Source organism: Miniopterus schreibersii (assembly GCF_964146895.1).
Source record: "Miniopterus schreibersii genome assembly, chromosome: 8".
In the NCBI taxonomy this organism is placed as follows: domain Eukaryota; kingdom Metazoa; phylum Chordata; class Mammalia; order Chiroptera; family Miniopteridae; genus Miniopterus; species Miniopterus schreibersii.
In genome coordinates this window covers 53,710,703-53,731,813 of record NC_138109.1, presented here as the reverse complement: position 1 = coordinate 53,731,813, position 21,111 = coordinate 53,710,703, and the positions used below count along the sequence as shown (strand labels likewise).

The 21,111-nt window shown below is 42.1% G+C and overlaps 1 protein-coding gene and 1 pseudogene across 9 annotated transcripts in view; both read right to left on the bottom strand.

The window, feature by feature from the left end:
- Window positions 1-3,073: 3,073 nt before the first annotated feature.
- Window positions 3,074-21,111, bottom strand: part of SAMD13 (sterile alpha motif domain containing 13) — a 43,177-nt gene continuing 25,139 nt past the window's right edge. For 4 of the 8 annotated variants that reach the window (XM_081146271.1, XM_081146272.1, XM_081146273.1 and 1 more), the window contains exons 3-5: window positions 17,676-17,787; window positions 8,509-8,595; window positions 3,074-4,218 (exon numbers count right to left, since the gene is read on the bottom strand). In XM_081146271.1, coding sequence (XP_081002397.1) covers window positions 4,075-4,218; window positions 8,509-8,595; window positions 17,676-17,787 — 343 coding nt within the window. In that variant the 3' untranslated portion in view covers window positions 3,074-4,074. The remainder of the gene's footprint in view (window positions 4,219-8,508; window positions 8,596-17,675; window positions 17,788-21,111) is intronic. The other 4 variants (XM_081146276.1, XM_081146275.1, XM_081146277.1 and 1 more) reach the window with 1 other exon arrangement.
- On the bottom strand, window positions 8,622-9,266 carry LOC308560374 (dnaJ homolog subfamily B member 6 pseudogene; annotated as a pseudogene). The gene has a single exon. The product of its transcript is annotated as a dnaJ homolog subfamily B member 6 pseudogene (transcript).

Genomic DNA, 21,111 nt, shown 5'->3' with positions numbered 1-21,111 from the left:
GGAAAACGTCAGCTTAGGTTCCACTGAAGAGTGACCCGTTGGAGAACTTGCCTTTAAATCAATTCATTAAATGTCCTTTCTAGAGTATGAATCGTAGAGGTTCAGATGTGGGATGGGGTGGGGAGGGGAGGTGGAGTGGCAATTACTTTTCAAAATCCTCTGTGGTTTGATATCCCATGGGCCCCTTTGGTTGAAAATAATCAGGTTCAACACCAAACAGTTCTCAAGGGAAATCTACTGGCACCGAGGCATGCTCATTCCCACTCGCACTCAGGAAGTGCTTCCCCACGTGGCATGTGTATTTGCTCTACCAGTTGCAGACCCAGATCACATTAATAGAAATCCAGTGATCTGAAAAGGAATCAGACGTCTATGGTTTTACTGCTGTCTGGAGACAAAGGCTGCCTACCTGCTGAATTTCTTCTGGCTGCTCTCTATGGCCCATTTTGATTACACTGATTTTTCCCTGGACTGGGGTTAGGTGGGGGAGAACAGCTTCAGTTATTGCTGAGGCACTCTGTCACAGGCTTCATTCTGCGAGTAGGAAAGGCCAACTACCTTGAATTTGCCAATTTTGCCTAAAAGCTGTCAACAGAGGCTGAGGTATGATTTGCTTCTTTTCAGTTTGCTCGCTCTTCTTTTTCTCTTTCTTTTTTATTGGTTAAATGCTAATTTCTTGTAGGTATGGTGAATGTGCTGGTGGTGATAAGAGAAAACGAGAGAGCCAAGGAACTAAGACAAAGCTAGGATGGTAATGCATGGAGACAAATGAACTTCTATCACTTGTTTCACTTGATGAATAAACAGCGAGGCCAAGTACCAAACCCTACATCCCGTACAGCTTGTTCTGATGCCTGCACTCTGACTACATTGCTCTCCACAATTTATTGGTGTTAGGGAATGAGAATTCTGCATCCTACCATTTCTGAGACAGAATTTAAGGTATTCTTTTGTGGCCCCCACTGGGAGTAATTTTTCATGCAATCTTTTACACGGACCAATCCTTACACATCAGCTTTTCTCTGTAAAATACCAGACTGTCATCTCCTGACCTCGGAATTCTCATTTCCTAGCTGACATCAAGGTTCACAATTTTCTCTATCATTTAATTTCTAAAAATATGTACTTTATCAAGCTTTCTTCAACATTGATAGTGATGATACTCTTGCTTGGAGAGAGGCCTATGACTACAAAGTTGCCCCCAAATGCCAAAGAAGCTTAGAGACTAAAGGACAACAAGGCAGACAGTCCAGCTTGTCGGTTAGTGAGTTGAATAAGATGCTTAGTGCAGAAACCCAGCCCTGGGCAGCGGGATGCTGGGGTCTCCGTGTCCACCCCCAGACATGTGGTTTTATGGCTGAAACCACGGGTCTGTGTGCACGAAGAAGAATGTGAACAATAGTTTGCTTTTCAATTAAGATAATTTCCTTTTTTTTTTTTTTCCTGACAAGCCTTTATAGAGCAGTCCAGATCCGAAGCTTAGTTGAGTTAGGTTGGGATTACTGAACAAAGTTTCCAATAGTTGTGAAAGGTGACTGTGATAAAAACATCCAGACTAAAAAGGAGTGTGAGCCCAAGTTCAAATCTAGAGAAAAATATAACTAAAGACACACTTTCAGTGTCATTTGCCCAAAGTGTTCAATGACCAGCTGACTGACAACAGTAAGTCATCCCCCAATATTCTTTCTCTTTTATCTATAGAATAATGAGACTTTTGAATTTTAATTGGGCCCATGGTCTTTAACAAAAATATTATTTCTAGCCCCCCTTGCAGCTTAGTTATGGCAATGTGACTGAATTCTGGACAGTAAGATATAGGAGGACATATTATGAACAATTCTTAGAAATGTCCTTAAAGGAGGGAGGTATATACCTTTCCCCCTTTCATCTTCCCAATGAGTGGAACTCAAGTGGTGATGGCAAGAGCTGAAGCAGCCCTCTTGGCCTATGAAATTCTAGGAATGAGTGTCATGCATAATGGAGCAAAAACAGAGGTGGGATCTGTGTTTCCATCACGGAGGCCCAGAGCAGGGAATGCCTGGTTCGCTCTCTGGGCATTCACACGAAGAGGAGCAAGCTTCTGTCTTGTTCACATTACCTGTCGAGGTGGGGTAAGCTCAGGGGAAGCAGTTTTTATCACTCACAGCGAAACCCTATTCCAGACTAAGTAATACAGAAGGCATCAGTTGGAGGCACAGAGGCACAGGGCCTGGATATTCCCCAGGCTATCCCTCTGAGGTAGAGGGTTCAAGCATCATCACAATTTCACTTGTGGGAAACTCCTTCAGGAAAGTTAATCAAGGTCATTTCACCTCTCTCCTACATGAGCTCCTGCCCCTTCTTCCCCACCTAGGTCTCCAGCAGGTGCAGTTCTCCCCTCTAACCAGTCTCTCTCCTCACAGTACTTACCTGTATTATGCCTTTTACTCTTATATGTTTCTGTTTGCTGTCTCAGGTAGATCATGAGAACTTGGGGATAGAAAATGTCTCTTTTGTAACTCCCTCTCCCACCTAAAGTGCAAAACAAAGCATTACCTAAATTTCAGATACTCCATAAATTCCAATTAATTTGGAATGTATCTTTGAATCCCACTCACTATACCATTTCCTATGTTTTTCACTCATGTTCAGACATTGTATTCTTTAGAGAAATTACCTCCACAGGGGACTGAATTACAATACTCTCTAAAATAGTGATTCTTAACTCTAGGAGAAGGAAGAGGGAGGTTCAGGGAGTCCATCAACTCTGCAAAGTTTTGTATGTGGGAATATGAACTTTGGTCTGGAAGAAGTTCCATGGCTTTCATCAGAAACTCCCCCCAAATCATGACCCCCCCGCCCACTGGCCCACAGCAAAAAAAAAAAATTTGGCTAAAAGGACACGTAAAATTTGTTGCTGGGATAAGAGAAGGAACAAAGCAGACTTGGACAATTCCACATATAGTTCTATATGCTTCCTACAGCTAAAGTTTTTTATTAAAGGTTTAACTTACCCTGGTTTTAAGGAGTAACCTTAATCTTTAATCCCAACTGCAGAAGCAACCAACAGAAAAGATCAAACACACACCTGGAATAAACTGAAGCCATGTTTTACTGCAACCACAAAGCACCAACCCAACAAAGCATTGACACACAGAGATCGAACAAATGTCTCTTTGAACAGAGATGTAGCAAGCCCACTTCTTCAGGTTCTTAAAAACAGGCACTCAAACCAGGAATCGGACAAAGTATCAGAGCAATTAAAAAAATATTACACCGTCATGAAGGAATGTATATAAAAATACTCTGTACTAGTAACAAGGCTTTTTGATCTGGAACTCTTTGCAAATTTCTTCAGAAACAAATTATTATAAATACAACCATAAAGTGAAAAAATGCTTTCTTCGGAAACAACCTATTTAAAAGCAATTCTATGCAGAAAACACCATTACCCCCTGTGAAAGCCAGCTGACCATGGATGGATATCCCCAATACACAACAGAGTTTTTCTTTTCAGAGCTACAGTTCTGCTTCTGAAGGGGCCGAGATGCACGTTCCTTCCAAACGTCGCAGCATATCCCAGTGAAACCTTAATAAGGTCAAGTGGAGGACCCTCTGTAAAAAAGGGTGTCGGCAATTCCATCCCAATAACACAAGCTCTAAGGAGCAGAGGAATGCAAGGGAGACAGCAATCCCTTTCTCTTTCTCCCCTTCCCCAAGTCTGTAACCAAAACATGCTCATTCCATTAAATTTTTAAAAGAATTTTGGGAAAGCCATCTATGAATGAATGAAAGAAATCTTTATGACTTCAAAGCTTTTCTGGGGAAGGGCATCTACTCATATCAAACACTGATTTCTTTTTACTCTCTTTGACAAACCCCACAAGGAAAACCATCCTGCCACGTGTTCGTGCTCCTCCTAGCTGAATTCAGGGCGGCCGATGGATTGCCTAGTCTATCCAATAGGATAACGTTTCATTTGGTTGAATTTCTTTACATATACACATGTATGTATTCTGTTTACAAAGTTTCATCACATGAAACTAAATTATTTCGTTATGTATTTTTTGAGGTCTGAGACCCCAACTGACTGTACTATGAAGAGTTGTTCTTTAAATGCTTTGACTGCAGAGGTTTTACATGATACTCGTAGATTTTCAGAGCAGGCCCCAATTTTAACTGAAGTCCTGTCAGCACGTCATTTCTTGTCATCAATAGCAGGGATTTTCCATCAATTTCCTATAATGGAAGCAGAGGGGAAAGCTGCCATGTAAGTCCAGAAGCTCAAGAACAACAAAACAAACGGAAGTTCAAAGAAAACAATCGTATTGTGATTGTCTCCAAGCTAAAATCATTACTTGTTCACTTGTGTCAAAATGGGGGAAAAAGGAATCTTCTATTTTTATCTTCCAGCTTTTATTTTTATTTTTGGATTAAATACAATTCATAGCTGTTCTTGTTTTCAAGAGCACATCACAAATGTCTTAAAAAACTGACAGCAAGCTTGGAGTATGTACCCTTAAGGATCCAAGATAGTGCTTCCAAAAGGAATAACGACACTTTCCATGTATAAAGTATATTATAGTTTATTCAAAATTTTGGGTCCTTACTTCCTAAAATAACTATAAATTAGAACAGGCAGGGATTATCATCTTAATTTTACAGGCAAACCATGAATCAAGGCAAGAAGTTAACCTGTCAAGAATCGAGATCAGGAAGTTAAGAAAGGATGGCACAGGGTTTTAACTCTCACCTGCCCACACCAAAGCTGATGTTCTTTTCATAACTCCACCTGTTTCTCTTGACACTTAGAAGTAAATATGTGCTGTTTAGGTGGACCACTGGGGACTTAGGTTTTCTGGAATCTTATCAACCAAAAATGGACATTGGTAAAACGACTCACTCACTCTAAACTTCTTTCCTGCCCTTTAAACGGAGAACCATCCTGCATCAACCTGGAAATCAACCTCTCATGCTGCGGGCCTGACCATGGACCATAATTCCTCTTAATGGATCCTCAAGATTCCAAACAAGGCAGTGAGGGCCAGGGCTCTGCCCATCACAAATTCCCTCCCCTGTTCTCCTCAAAGTCCACTCCCCACGCCCTTCAGATAGCCACCCAGGTATCCTGCATTCCAGTTACCCTGGAAACTACAGAGCTTTGGGATGAAATAAGAATGAAAGATATGAGGACCCCGAGTACTGAAAGTGCTGTGAAACTTTTGGAAAGGAAGCACTGAGAATGCTGACTGCACCTTATTTTTGTAATCCTTTTATTGTGGGGAGAAGCTGAGCTAGTTCTTAGGGAACCTGGGTTCTAGAGATGGACCAGCTGTGCACGCTTGGTAAGCCTTGACATATGCGGTTCATCATTCCACTCACATACACCTGGACTCACCTCCCCCACTGATGGACAGGCGAGGGGACACAATGTGCAACGGTAGCTACATAAAACTATGACTCCCTCCTACACCATGGCCAAGGGGGCCATTCCTCCAAACTCTCTCATGTACTTTGCTAGGTTGGGAAGAAACTGTACTTAGACTGTCTCTGTGGAGGGGGAGAAGCAGCACTGGGCGAGGGGGCTGAAGAAAAACCCACTTTGTGACCTTAGGCAAGTCCCTTCCTCCTCTCTCTCCTCAGTGGGTAACGGGAGGAGATGGGGCTTCTGATAGGATTCCATGAGATACCACCCTTGCAAATGCTCCCTGAGCTATGAGTTATACAATCACTTGTCATTATTCCTTGACAAGACCATGGTCTTCATTTCGCTTGTCAGACACCTAACACGAACCAGAGCAAAAGGACATGGAGTTAATTCTACCTGGTCTATGGTGTTTTTGAGTTTTGGAAACCGAAAACAAAATGTCTCCCATTAATATGTAGGAGACTATTCAAAACCATAGCGCATAAGAAAGTAGTTGGTTGACAGGGCAAGAGTGGAAAATTAAGGACATAGGAATTGAATTTCCAATCCTAAAGTATTTTTCTTCTATTTCGGCAGCTAGTAATCCCAAAGATGGCCCATCAGTCAAATCTGCAAGTATGAGAGTTGGCAGAGGAGCTTGGGACACCTAGAAGTCACAGTAGCTGTTCTGAAGGCACTGTGAGGTCACAGAGATCTGAATCACAGGTTACATCAAAGCTTGCACACCGAGAGTTACACTGGCTCACCTGGAATGCTTTAAAAAGCGACAGACCCCTTCCTGCTCTCCCTTTTTCCTTGCCTGGTGTTTGCTCCCACTTCACTTATTACATATTTTAAACAGGCACCAGGAGGAGATGACACCACTTTCATCTCTATACAACAAGAAAACTCCCTTGATTAACTGAAAGTGGATTTTTAAAAATCTTTGCTGGTGAAAAGTCCTCCTACAAGTCAGCATTTCCGTCAAAAGCCAAGTATGTCTGTGAAAAATGCTGAAATTGGGATTTTATTGAAGACAAAATGGAAAATCATGTTTCACACTACAATTTGATTTTCCTTTTGTTCAGTAGCGACACTGCAGTTCACCTCAGACTAAAGTTCATAAAAGAAAGCTCTATTTGGAAATCATTTAAAAAATTCTGAAGTAAACAGAGTTCATACACACAACAAAACTTTCCCATTAAATCATGACTGAAGCAGCTCAGATGAATGGGAGTAGAATACAGCATAACGGAAATTTGAGCTTTCAGGTCAAGCAAACTATAGTGTTGTGAACTTTGTCTCCACAACTAATTGTGTGACCCTGGGTAAGGGACTTACTCCTGAAAGATTTTGGAGATTAAAAATGATGCATTCATGTAAGGTAACTAGACAGTGCCTGAATATAGGAGGTTCTCAATGACTACTAAGTGGAAATATATGGGCTTTGAAAGAAACGAGATATATTCCAATTCCAAATCCGTCTTCTGCTTCCTTTCTGGAAGAGTGCTCTCCGCCTCACTTCTGCCTTTTGCCAGAGGGATGCAGAAGATGGATATTCCTGTTCAAGTTCAAAAACTTTATTAAAATTTTAAAACTTCAAAGATTACATAAAACATTTGTCTCTTAAAAATCGCAAACACAGAAACATTCCTTGGATTAAGAAAGCTACTCATTTGTTACATAACTTGTATAAAAGTTTGTGATGCAAATGAAATCCAAATTTTGCCAGTCAGCATGGTGTACTAGAATGAGCCTGAGAGTGGAAATTGGAATAAAGGAGTTCTAATGTAGACTCCAGCAGTAACTTTCCACAAGGAACCACTCCTCTGGACCCCATTTAGTAAAAATGAAGGGGTTGGAGTGTGACCCCTTCACTCTAAACAAAAAGATAATTCACATCTTGGGATACTGTTTATACATCTCTGTTAAGGGATAATCATTTGCTAGTTTCAGTAAAAATTTTTACATTGCTTCTGTCTTCCATCTTTATGTAAAAGTAACCAAATACCTGTTAGGCAATAATATTAAAAATGTTTGCATACTTAATAAGTTCCAGCAAGTACTCATGCCGGGAAGTAAGGAGTAGAGATGATAGGTGTAAATTTCCAACGAGGGCAAGACCCTAGATCTAAAAATAAATGAGTATGATCCAGAGATGTTATAGCTCAGTAGATAAGCATGTGTTTTAGAGCAAGACACTTGCTTATTAAGTGGGGCCTGGGGCAAGTTACTTAATCTCTCTAAACCTCCTTTCCTTATCTATGTGATGGGGGGAAGTAGCTACTGTATTTCACTACTGAAGTATTATTAAGATAACATATGTGAAGTAGAATTCGTGACATCTGCTCAGCACTCAATAAGTGTTAGCTATTAAAAAAGTATATGAAAAATCTTAACTCATTTATTTTTCACTCTCTGCTAATAACCTACACCTAGTTTTCAATTGAGCCTAACTGTGATATGGTCCATTGGAAATGTATACAAATAAAGAAAGTGAGGTGGGAAGAGAAGAAACTATGAGAAAGGCTAGAGAGTGACCATCAAGAAAGAGGCAACTGCCGGCTGGTGTGGTTCAGTGGTTGAGCATCGACTCCATGCACCGAGAGGATGCCGATTTGATTCCGGGTCAGGGCACATGCCTGGGTTTCGGGCTCGATCCCAGGTGGGGGGCATGCAGGAGGCAGCTGATCAATGTTTCTCTCTCATCGATGTTTCTATCTCTCTCTCCCTCTCCCTTCCTCTCTAAAAATCAATAATATATATGTGTGTGAATCTATCATCTATCACCTACCTATCTATCATCTATCTATCATCTACCTATCTATCTATCTATCTATCTATCTATCTATCTATCTATCTATCTATCTATCTATCTATGAAGAAGCAACTGCACCTAACAGCAAGGTAGAGAAGAAAAAGAGTGGAAAAGAAGCCAATGGGGTTTATGATGGTAGGGCCAACTCAGAAGATCCCAAATACAGTGCAGGGGAAAAGAAGGGTCAATTAGAATCAGAAGACTTGGTCCTAAAGGCCAAACTCTGATGTTTCCTAGTTCCTTATATAAGATCTTGCCCATTATTCGCTTCCTCTGTAAAATGAGATGTTTGGACTAAGCTTACCTCTGTCCATTCCAGTTCAACACACTCCCAGATTCCAATTCTGTCTTTGATAAGCATCAGACTCACCAGCCTCATAGGAAAGTCTGTCTGTGAAGGAATATAGCAGCAACTCCTTACCAATGAAGTAGAGGAAGTCGATGAAATAGGCCCTCTTCTCCCACTTCCGTCTTCCCTCTCACATTTTCTAAAACTTTCTTTGTAACAACTCTCTTGCCATTCACTATCTGGCTACAAGTGGTGACCAGTCTGAAGTTTCCCATTCCACTGCTTACAAAGGGGACAAATGCCTCAGAGGAAGGGGGACCTGGTCTGGAGCTCAGGGATAGAAAACTGGAAAATCCTGTGTCCAAAATGGGGGTCACATCAAAGAAGGAAGAGCAGGATCTCCTGGCTCTGCGCACATGGCCAGTGGGAAAAAAGTCTCCTGAGAGGAGGTCTTCGTCTTCAAAGGCATTCTGAAAGCCACAGTGTGGCCTCTGCAACCGCAGTCCCTCCTTCAAATAGTTTTTGTCTCTGCTGTCTTCTCTCTTTTCCCTTTTGATGTGGTTCCCTCTGGACATGTCATAGTTGTTGCGCTTCTCGGCATCAGACAAAACGGCATAGGCCTCTGCTACTTGTTTGAATTTCTCCTCAGCTGCCTTTCTGTTTTCCGGGTTCTTGTCTGGGTGGACCTGACGGGCTATCTGGTGATAAGCCTTCTTAATATCAGAGGAGGAGGCATTTTGAGGCACCCCTAGTACTCTGTAATAATTCACCATTTTCTTTAAAGGATCTTTCCTCACCAAAACACAGAGTTTATTTTCTGAAGAATTTCCATATAATTTTGAAAAGGAAGATGGTAAACTACCCAAGTCTATACCAAGACACTTTGAATCCTATCACATGATTCCTGGGACAAAGTCTCTTCTGGAGGAGAAATTCCTCTTTGGTGTAGGTGTCCTCTACAGTGCCTCCACCCCTCCTGCCCTCTGCAGCTCACTGTGGGTGGAGTAATTGTGACTAAACATTATTAGCCAATGAGTCTCAGCCAATGACTCTCAGCCGATGCTGTGCTAGCCTTGCATTCCTATTGGTGGAAAATTGGGGATGGATAATATACATGCTGGGGAGATTTCACCTAGTTTAACAATCCAACACTGAGCAGCTTATTAACAGAGAGAGAATATTGGTGTGGCTCAAAAAGAAGTCTTACCTCATTTATTAAAGTAACAGTTTGAAGTAAAATGGGTCTTGCACTTAAATCAGGCACAGAATTCATTTTGGATCACTTCTAACAGCTAATGCCTTCAGTGACTTAATGGGTATTTCCCTGTGTTATTTAATATTTGCTGCTGGCACAAACTGGGTGATAAAGGGGTTCTATCACCAAAAAAAAATCATGTGAATATTTCTGATGGGAGAAAAATAATGAAACTCAGTTCATCAAATGCGGTAACTGGGTTATAGAGATGTTTCTCTAGATTTTTTTTTTTTTTAAAGAGTAGGTTTAAGGAACAGAATTAGAAACGAACGCTTCCCATGTATGGTCAGGTAGGCTTCTTCAGTCGCTCTTTTAATGTTAGCCTTTTTGAAATTGCTCTCTGTACTTAACAAAAATAAGTAGCAGTATCACAACAAATGTTTTGACAAACGTTAAAACAGCTAATGTTTTAAAAAATGGCTTTAAAGCTCAAGTGTAGCAAGGGCTGCTAGGTGCTTTCTTCCTAAGATTTCCTTGCCACTTGGTGTGGTCATGTGACCACATTCTGGCCAATGCCATGTGAAGGGATTGATGTGCACCTCTTTCAGGTCTGGCCAATAAAACTGCCTACACGAATGCCTCCTTGCTCTTATCCTTACACCAACTATGTCGATGCCCAGAGAATCTTGAAAGCTTCTGGATGAAGATGACAGAGCCTCCTTCCTGGATCCTTGGATTTCTGTGAAGCAGACACCCCCACTGACCACCTTGGACTATTTTTTATATGATCAAGAAATAAACTTCTACTATAATGAAGTCATTATACACATTATCATCTACTTGTGACAGCAGTTAGTCTACTCTAATACATCAACTATTTCTACAGCTTCACCTTCCCTTTTAGAGCCTACTCTTATAGTGTCATCAACCAAACCTGGAAACCTGGCAGTCACCCAAGTCTTCATGGTCTCCCACCCTCAAGCACTCTCAGTCCTGGGGCTACAGCAAAGAACCAGCATGGGACAAACCTTCAACCTCCACTGCTAATGATCCACTAAATTATTCTGTCTTCCTAGACTTCCCAATCTATCTCTTACTTTCCATCCCCAATGGAACGATTATAGCAGCTTTCTCGCCTTTGTTCTCCTTGTCCTCCAAGACACTCGTCACACTGCCACTAGACGGACCTTTCAAAAACACGTACCGCATCATGGCACTCCCCACTTACTATGCGTCAGTGGTTTCTTAGTGCCTGACAGGTAAAGTCCTCTTCTGCCAGGCAAACCAGGCTGTCTGTTGTCTGGACCCCTACTTACCTTTCAGCCCAATCCCTTGGCATTCCCTCAACCACTCCTCTTACCCCAAGGTATGTGGAGTTCTCAAGATAAACTACGTTATTTCAAGTCCCCATGCCTTGATATTTGACCCCCTCTGCCTGAAATCCTCTGTGCTTCCTTCAAATGGTTCTCATACCTATAATGGTTTCAGGTGGCTTTATTAAACTAAAAGAATACTTGTAATAATGAGCATTATTTTACTATAACAGTCTTATATTTGTTTTGATGAATGTTAGAAAAAACTATAACCACCATGGAAACAATGTGAATAAGCCTAAGAAGCACCACACACCTGTCTTATAATGTCTCACAACTGTTCTCATTTCAAATGAATAATTTAAACCACCTTTTGGGATTTTTGCTGTATGAAAATCTATTTCAATCAAAAATTCAAAAGATTCTTTCCTTATCAGTTTCACTTTCAATTACCTTGACCATTTTCTTACCGTCAGCATTACTCTCTCTTTTCTAAATTTTTATGGGCTGAAAGGACACATCGCAGAGTCTGAGCTGCCACTTCCCCTGCTCATTATGCTACAAAATATTGTAAGCATTTCAGAAGCCTTTGATTGTTAAGAAATATCAGATGTCAGAGCACCTTGAATGTTCTCAGTTCTTGGTGCTATGAAATGCTGATAAAGTAATAAAAGTTACTATTTCCAATTTGTGGGGCTTCAGCTGGTCTGATTCAGAGCTGAATTTACTAGGAAGCTAATGAAGCTTAAGTTTTGCCTCAGCAATTTTGTGTTCATAATTTTGTAATTTTTTCCCCAAGACGATCTGTTAGAATTGTATAAGCTTTAGATCCCCCAAAGTGTGGATTTGTCCTGGGTCTTATTAGAAAGCATTCATCTAAAATAACTCCAGCTGAAATCCATCTGAAGACTTAGTACCAGGCTCAGGGTTGCTCCGATAGGCCTCCCCACTTGACTACTTCATTTGAGTTGGTTAATGTTACTTGGCACTTTGTAGCAGTAAAACATTTTACTTATATTTATCATGTCAGTGGCCTCTGAAACATATCAAAATTTAGCAAACAGTCATCTGAAAAGAAATGCCAATCTCTGCATTTCAAATTAATAACTTAAATAACCAGTTGGGCATTCCAGAGTACAATACTGTTCTTATTCATGTGGTTTGGGGAAAGTGAGGAGATAATAGAGTAAAATTAATTTGTCACCTTGAGTTGCATATTATTTTGTCATGATGCTCTGAGAAAAAAATTATTCAGTGATACAAACTGTTCGAAAAATAGAATCACTGACGTCACTCACTTGTCACTTTGAGGAATCTGAAAAATGTAAATTACATGGATTGAAGGGCAGATCTCTATCTTCTGTCTTCTTCTGAGTATGTATTCAGCATATATGTTATGAGTATGTGAGTCAGACAGATAAAGATAGAAATGAAGTGACTATGCTACAAATGGGCAGGCTGTCTTTGTGACTTGCAGTTTAAGTGGTAAAGTTGTTGTACTGTTCTGCCAGAAGGCCTTCACTGGCTGCTAAAGACATTGTCAATAGAGACGGCTTTACACCAAAGAATGGTGCTCATTTAGCCTTCAGAGTTTGGCAAAAATGAACCTGGTCCTTAATGTTCTGCGTGAGGACAGTGGCAATGTTTTTTGAATGAACTCAGACAAAAGGTTCTCTCTTAAAACTAAAGCTCTTAGAAAAGTAAAATTTGTAAAGTATCTTTGACTCTTGAAAACCAGCCAACCTATTCCCATGTGCAAGTGCCAATTTTTTATCATCTAGTCATGAAAATTCAACTGTGTATATACAACATCTGAAGGGGTTTTGTGCCCTATGCTGTGCATTGAAAGCATACTTCAGGAGGGCAAGTTCTAAAATAACACTAGATTGTCAAAGCAGGACTTTGAGCAATATTCTGCCTGCTTAACTCCACATTCAAGATAGAACTATGAGTCTAGAAAGGCAAACTCTCTGGGATCATCCAGTGATTCTGAGTCAGTCAGGAGAAAAGAAACCTAGAGTCATGACTCTCACTCATGCCCTTCGCCACAGCCTAAGAGGTCTGCCTGCTAGAAGACACTTGGGAAAATCACCACCACACCACGATGTCTGTGGAAAGAGAGACAATAGTGACGGCACTAGAATCACTGCCCTCTTTAGGAAAGGCTCCCACTGCCTCCTGCTCTGATGGGCCAGTGAACCTTCTGCAGCACAATGTCAATGCGGCCAGTGGGCCCAACTCACGATGACACAAACCACATGTCAACCTGAGGGAGACTGACATGACTGATCATAACAGAAGACTAGCAAGAACAGTATTACAACCCAATACACACACACTATTGACAGTAGGTCATTTGTTGGGGGCGTAGATGGGGCTGTGCAGGAGCCTAGGCCTTCCCTTTTGACAGTTCTTTTGGTCTGTAGCTGTAGCTCACACAAAAGGTTGAAAAGAGGTTTGTCAGAAGAAAACTTCATGGAGATAAGTGTATTAGAGGGAAACTTCATGGAGATCATTGTCACGTGGCAGTTTACCTACACAGAGAAGGAGGTTACACGAAGACCACCAGCTTACTCCAGCTGCCTCTCCACACCACAGGAACATGGACACCATTCCTGTCCTCTGGAAGAATGTCGCTCAGTGGCCTGACATCTTCCAAAGGAGAATGCTGCTAGAGAGCCACATATGAGTCTGGTTGCTACAGCAGCATAGTATATCCAGTTATGTACTATAAGATCACACCATGAAGATGGAAACTCTCCTGAAAGTCAGCCCCTCTGAGGAGGGACACGTCTAGCATCAGTGTCAGTATCCCAGTCGGTGCAGGCTGCTATAACACGATACCATAGACTGGGTGGCTTAAAACAACAGACATTTATTCCCCACAGTTCTGGAGGCTGGAAGTTCAGTGACAACGTGGTTGGATTCTTGGTGAGGACCCTCTTCCTGGTGTGCAGATAGCTGCCATCTTGCTGTGTCCACACACGGCAGAGAGAGAAAGAGCAAGCTCTCTAGCCCCTTCTTTTTAGGCACTAATCCCATCACAGTGGTTCCACTTTCACGACTTCATCTAAATCTACTTCCCAAAAGCCCCACCTCCTAAAACCATCACGATGGGAGTTAGGGTTTCAACACACACATTTTGGGGGACACACTTCAGCCCATAAGAGATAGCCTTAAAACTAAGCTCCCCATATCATTGGCAACCATGCTACCCTTTCTGGACTTGCCCTTTTCTATGGTGATTTAGGGGACGCTCTCCAACCCTGCCTGCTTACATCTAAAGGCAGGGCAAAGCCTTTCCTGAGGAGATTTAAGGATGTGCCTGCTGTGACCTAGAAGGTGTGCTGGAAAGGACATGTGTTTGGGCTGGGTATAGCCTGCAGTTTTCCCATATAGGAAGAACCCAGTGAGTGAATGCTTGAGGTTGATTGCCAGGAAGATCCTTGGAGATGAAACACTGATGGCCTCTGAAGCATGATGATGAAGAGGGAGGTTAACATGGCAGAGGATCCTAACCCTCAGTCCTCATGAAAACTGCAGCAGCTACTTGTCTTATCAGCCTGAGCCTGTCCAGTAACTCCCTTCTCATCCTCTTTTAATGAGCAGAGGAAAGACCTGAGGATTCACAGTTGCAGGAAGATCTGGATCACTTCTGGAGAATAAGTAAAGGTAGACTGTTTCCCTACCCAGCTGCCCTTCCCTGAGAATGAAAGGACTCCAGCTTTTGGACCATGCTTGCAAACCTCCAGTCCCCTGGGAATTCTTTTCTCAGGCTCCTGAATTGGTGGGTTCAACACAATAGCAAGATGATGCTCCTTCCCCCGCTTGAAGAACTTCTGAATGAAATGCTTTGGGAGAGTTCCCTTTTGCCTCCAAGTGTATCTAGTGCCAGAGTGATGTCAACCCTGGGAGAAAGGGCCTGCTCCTGGGCCAAGCTCAGAGCCAAACAGCTCCATTTCGGAGGTCCTGCACAGAACCCAGAAAGCCCAAAGAACACCCCCTACCCCAATCTTGGACGTATGCCTCAGAGCAGTCTGAGTAGAAGCTCACTCCGAAGAACGCTTTCGTAGCAGGGAATCTGGCCAAAAGAACTGTTAGCCAAGTCCTTTTTTTAAAATTAAACTTTCACCAATATTGTTCAAAGTTAGAGGTGAGTTACTCAACTGCGATGATACAAATGGACTTTCTACCATTACAAACCAAAATAAAACGCGTTCCAGTTGATAAGACTTACACTTTCCAACCTGAGCTACTTTCCCCACAATTTTATTATAAAAATTTTCCAACATAAAGAAAAGTTGCATGTGTATGTAATGAACACCTATATTCTTACCACCTAGATTCCATAATTAACATTTTCTCTACTTTATCATGTCTATCCATCCATTCATCCCTCTATCCATATTTTGGTGCATTTCAAATTAAGTTACATACATCAGTAAGTTGTAAATTAAAACTTTAGTTTATATACCATTGTTTAGCTTTTTATAATTTTTTCCTTTTGAGGTAAAGTTTATAGGTTATGTAATGCACAGATTTGACTCATTTGTATATAGTTGTGCATAGGCAGTGACCAATGCATATACCTATCACCCAAATCCTTATCAAGACACAGAAAGTATCACCACCCGGAAAGCTCCCGCATGCTCTATCTCAGCCATTCTCCTCTCCCACCTATCCAGGGGCAACCCCTATTCTGATTTCTTCTACCACTGACCCGTTTTCCGGTTCTCAACCTTTATCTAAATGGAACTGCTATGGTCTGAATGTTTGTGCCCTCCCTACCCCACAAATTCATGTTAAAACCTAATCCCCAAAGGGTAATAGGGGTATTAGTAATTATATTAATAGCTGGGGCCTTCGAGAGGTGTTTAGGTCGAGGGCAGAGTCCTCATGAAAGGGATTACTATCCTTTTTCATAAGAGAGCTCTCTCTCACCCCTTCCTCCCTGTGAGAACAGAGCAAAAAGATGGCTGTATAGGAAGCGAGCAGTCACCAGATGCAAAATCTGCAGCCACCTTAATCTTGGACTTCCCAGTCTCCAGAACTGTGAGAAATAAATATTTGTTGTTTATAAGCTACCCCATTTATGGTATTTTTGTTATAGCAGCACAAACGGTTTGAGACAGGCACCATGCAGTATGAACTCTTGTGTAAGGCTTCTCTCACTTCCCATAATGTTTTGAGACTCACCCCAACTTCCTTTTCATTACGGGGTAGCATGCCATTAATGACGACACTGCAGTTTGCATATTTATTCTCTTAATGGACACCTAGGCTTCCAGTTTTAGACTATTATGAATAAAGCTACTAAGAACAATTTTGTACAAATCTTTTGTGAACATGTTTTCGGTTCCCTTCAGTAAACAGGAATGAAATTGCTGGGTCATGGGGCAGACGCATGACTGTTCATGTTCCACTCCCGCCAACAATGTAAGAGGGTGGTTGCTCCACATCCTCACCAACATCTAGGTTTATTAATCTTTCTAATTTTAGTTATTCTGGTGGGCGTGAGGTGACTCAAGTTGCTATTCTGGCAAATGTTCCAAATTAACGACGAGAAAAAAATAGGGATCAGGTTTGAAAGAAATATTGGTTGAAGGAAATCTAGAGGTTGGCATACGTGATATCAGAAAAGTTCAACTATCCAAACGCAACTTGAGAGAATAGGAAAGGGCTAAAAGGACATGGAAGAAGCAGCTGAACATATTGTTCAGTTCATAATGTTCTTGATTATATTATAATACTAGATTTAACACTAAGAAAACGGCAGCCCTATGGATAGGGAGATGGAAACTCTGTGCTTCCCTACAAAGCTGGTCTGCTGTGGACCACAATGTGCTTCCCCAATTTGCTTCCCCATGGTCAAAGCCCCTCGAGCACCATCCCTACTGATCTGACCCGGCCTGAAAAATGGGGTCAGGAATCACCCAGACAACTGGGACGGACCCCCTGCTCCTGCTTTCCCTCCCTCTTTCCAATACCAACCCGGGACCTAAGAGAAGAGAATTGACATTTGGGGACATCAACACTGTGCCAGGACCTCTCCTAGGCACTGTGCACACAGTGTCCTTGGGTCCTCACCCCCCACCCCATCAAGTGAGGCATCCATAGCTTCACGTTGCAGATGTGAAACCAAGACTCAGAGATGCAGTAACTCGCCCAGGTTACACAGTGTTAGAGGAACCAGGATTTAACTAAATCCTGTGCTCTTTCCACTTTGCTAAGCACCCAGAAAGCAAGTTAGAGGGGCCATTAAGCTCAGCTGTTGCGAAGACCAGTAGTAGTTAGAGCTGCACGTCTCTTAGATTTGTCCCTCCTTTTTCATTCTTTTTTCTGCTTTCTAGTGTGTTTGTGTTGAAGGCAGGGCTGTTTCATCTTTCAGAATGCAGATGTAAATGAGCTTCAGCCCTCCTCTCTGCAGCTGTGACTGTGTCTCGGGCTTGGGTTTTTCTCTTGCAGGAAGGGATCATTAGTTTGTCACTTTTGTTCTTCTCTGTCCCACCCTCCTCGGGTTCTTAGGGCCTGATGTGATTAAGACTTGGTATGGAGGAAACACAGAGCGCCTCACGGTCCCTCACTGCTCTCTGGTCCTCTCCTCCTCACTCTCTTCTGCCTCTGTGGGAAGGGAGGTAATTGTGTTCATCATGTGTCTCTCTAGACCCGGTTACCTGTTCCTGAAAAGCACTAGCTTGCTCCTCAAATCCTGCTGTTCGGAAGTAATTGACGACATCCACCACAGCCCAGTCTGCAGGATCGGGTGGTCTCCCATTCTCCAGTGAACTGCAAAACACAAATCCAGACTGTTGTCATGGCAGAGCATGCCAGCGTGGCAGCCAGGCTCAGGATCCAGTCTCCCAATGGCAGGCCTGGACAGGATCGCTGGAACCATGGCCTTCTCTTCCTTAGAGGCCCAGATTCCAATTCACTCCCCCCAGGACCACAGCCATTCCTGTGTTTCTTGGGTTCAGAAGAGCATTACTCTCACTGGCTCAGTCACTGCTTTCCGAATAAACCATTAGACCTTCAATATAAAGTATTTCCTCATGTACTGTTTTTTAATCCAAAGATATTAAGAGCAGCCCACTGATTTCTGGAAGCCCACAGCCTGAGTAAAGAACACCAGGCCCTTTACAAAATAGCCCCAATGTACCTGTCTTTTTCCATCTCCTACCACCTTCCTCATCTCCCTACCCATACATCCTCTTTGCAGCTGTGGAACTGCAGGGCTAATGCCATTCCCACCTGCTATGGGACTGCAGCTCTGGGCCTTTACACATGCTGTTCCAGCCACTTAAATGCCCTCCCCATTTGTTTCTACCTGACAAAATCTAGCATTCCTACCTAGTTCATCCCAGCCTCCTCCTCTGAGGTATTTTCTTGCTCTACCAGGGAGTTGTTTTTGTTATAACCTCTTCTGCATTCAAGACCCTCATTCAAACTCCCATTGTAGCACTTCCCATGCTGGAGTATATGCTCTACTCATTGAACAGTCTCTCCCACCTGAGCGAGAGATGTGGGCTAGGGATACACATTTGGACCTGGGCCATTTCTCATTTTATTATTTCTAGTGTCAAGCACTTAGTTAAGAACTCCATCAATGTTCAAGTGCCTGGATATGATCAAGCATTTGTCTGCAAGAGTGGGTGGGTAACCTGCTGGACTAGATTTGGAGAGGAGGGACAGGAGAAGTGGAATACAGAAAGAATGGCAGGGACCTGCAGTTACTGTCACTCTACCTCATTTCTGTTTTGGGAGTATTTATTTGGAGTTCTCTACACCTCATCCAAGATGATTCTTCCAAAGTGAGCATCTATTCACACTGTTCTTTGCTTAAAATCCTCCAAAGACTTCCCACTGCCTTTAAGATAAATTCCAAACAGCTTAACTTGGCTTAGGAGATCCTTCAGTACAAAGCTCTCCAGCTAGGAACACAAGGGAGAGTAAAAAGACATGGTGCTTGCTCTGTGGACCTTTAGTCCTGTGGGGAAGACACTGATCAGTAATCAATACAACTAAATGTACAGCTGCACATCATGGTCAGTGCTATGGACAGTTTAGCGGGCTAGAGGAGACTTTCCCGTGGAAGTTGCTTTTGAGGGATGGTCTAAAAAGCAGCCAGAAATTAACCAGATGAAAAAGTCAGAAGAAGATTATTCTAGGCTCTTTGACAGGAAGATATGCAACCAGGGGAGACAGGTAGGTCTGCGAGACCACACTAAAGTTTCTGGATTTTTTGTGTACGAGCAATGGGAAACTTGTTAAATGGTCTTATGCAAAGGGTGTGACCTGATCAGATTCACATTTTGAAGAGTATTGGAGAGGAGCCAGAAGGGAAGAACAGGTACCAGTAAGAGGTCTACTGGAGTCATCTAAGCAAGAGATCATGATGACCAAGACTAGAGCAGTGGCTATGGAAAAGGAGAGAAGTGTGTGGATAAGGGATATTTAACCAATAAAATTAGCATGAGTTGGTGGTGAACTAGACATGGAGAATGAAGGAAACGGAACTGCATAAATGGTTAATTCACTTAGATGACACCCCCAGGGTTAGTTAAATGCACTGAATATGGGGTCACATCTATATTCAAGTAGAGATTTAATGTGGACATGAATCTAGAGCTCAAAGCAGGTGAGTGGGCTAGAGGTACACATTTGCTAGAAAGAAGCATTTAGATGGTAACTGAAACCTTGGGAGAGGATGAGAAGAGAACTGGACCTAGAAGTAAACCTGGGAAGGTTCAACATTTAGTGAAAGTTGAAAAGATTTATGTTACTTTCAATGGAAATGAAATTGCTCAGACTTGGGGAATTCCTGAAAGTCTTCAACATCCAAAAGTCCAGGGTCTATTTGTACCTCTGCTTCCCTCCCAGCAAAATGTTTTGCTCATAGGAGGTACTTAAAATATTTGATGAAAAAAACAAACTTCTGTCCTAGCTAAAGAAAACAGAGTCACTAATAATGGCACTTGTGATCAATGGTTTATCAACACAGCACTTAATTTTAAAACATTTAGAGTGAATGCTTACTAGTTAGAAGTGTTTTCCATTTGGGGCTTAGGGATTGTGAATTTATAAACAATGCATGCCCATGTACACACACACTGTGGACATGTATGCTCACATGCATACACACACACACACACACACACACACACACACACACACACACACACTTCTTCCTACCATCAAACAGGCAATATACATGGGGAAAAAGCTGCTTTACACCCTAACATTGTCAAACATTGATTATGTACCTTAATATCAAAGCTACATGGGTTTTTAAAAAAATATACACGTGCTGGGATTTTCTACCATCCCATTAACATAACAACATGAGCTGACTCTGGAGACTCTCTTTGACGTACCATTTTCCTTCTCTCTCATGCTTAAGGCGGGCTTGAAGGATGTTTGGAAAGGAGTTCATTATTCTAACAAACCTTTTAAGTCTTCTAATCAGCTCACTTCTAGCAGTGAGTACAGAGTCCCATTGGGTACGCTTTTAAGTGCCCCAGAAAACATTTGAATTTATTCTCCCTGTGGATGGCTTCAATTAGCTGCCTTTTCTCATAAAGAATAGTTATCTAATTATAATAACAAAGTATGCTACATTCTGGTTTTAGGGTGGGAGGCTTTCCTGATTCTTATTCTGCTGGGATATGACATCATCCCATCCATAATTCTGAAATATTCTTTAGTACTAGCAGTGCAGCAGAGAATAAGAGCTTGGCAAAGCTGCTGGAAGTGTACCATGATGAACAGGAGCACTGGGAACTGAGTACTCTCTCTTTCGTAGGGTGAGGGGGTCCACGCAGAAGAAACAAGGCGTTAGAAAACAATCAATGCTTTTAATAAGTGACCCACCTAAGTTTGAGCCTGATATCTCCCTCCCCCCAAAATAATAACTTAGAAGAGAAATTATAATGTTGTACTATTCACATTCTGGGAGGAGAAACCTGTCTATCTTCATCTGTGTAACCCTCCAGCATGCAGCACACACAGGCCTGATGGTGCATAGTCAATACAAAGCAAAGATCTGTTATGTTAATGGACTAACAACCAGGTAGTCTACAATATGCTTTTCCTACATTACTTATTATCAGCCTT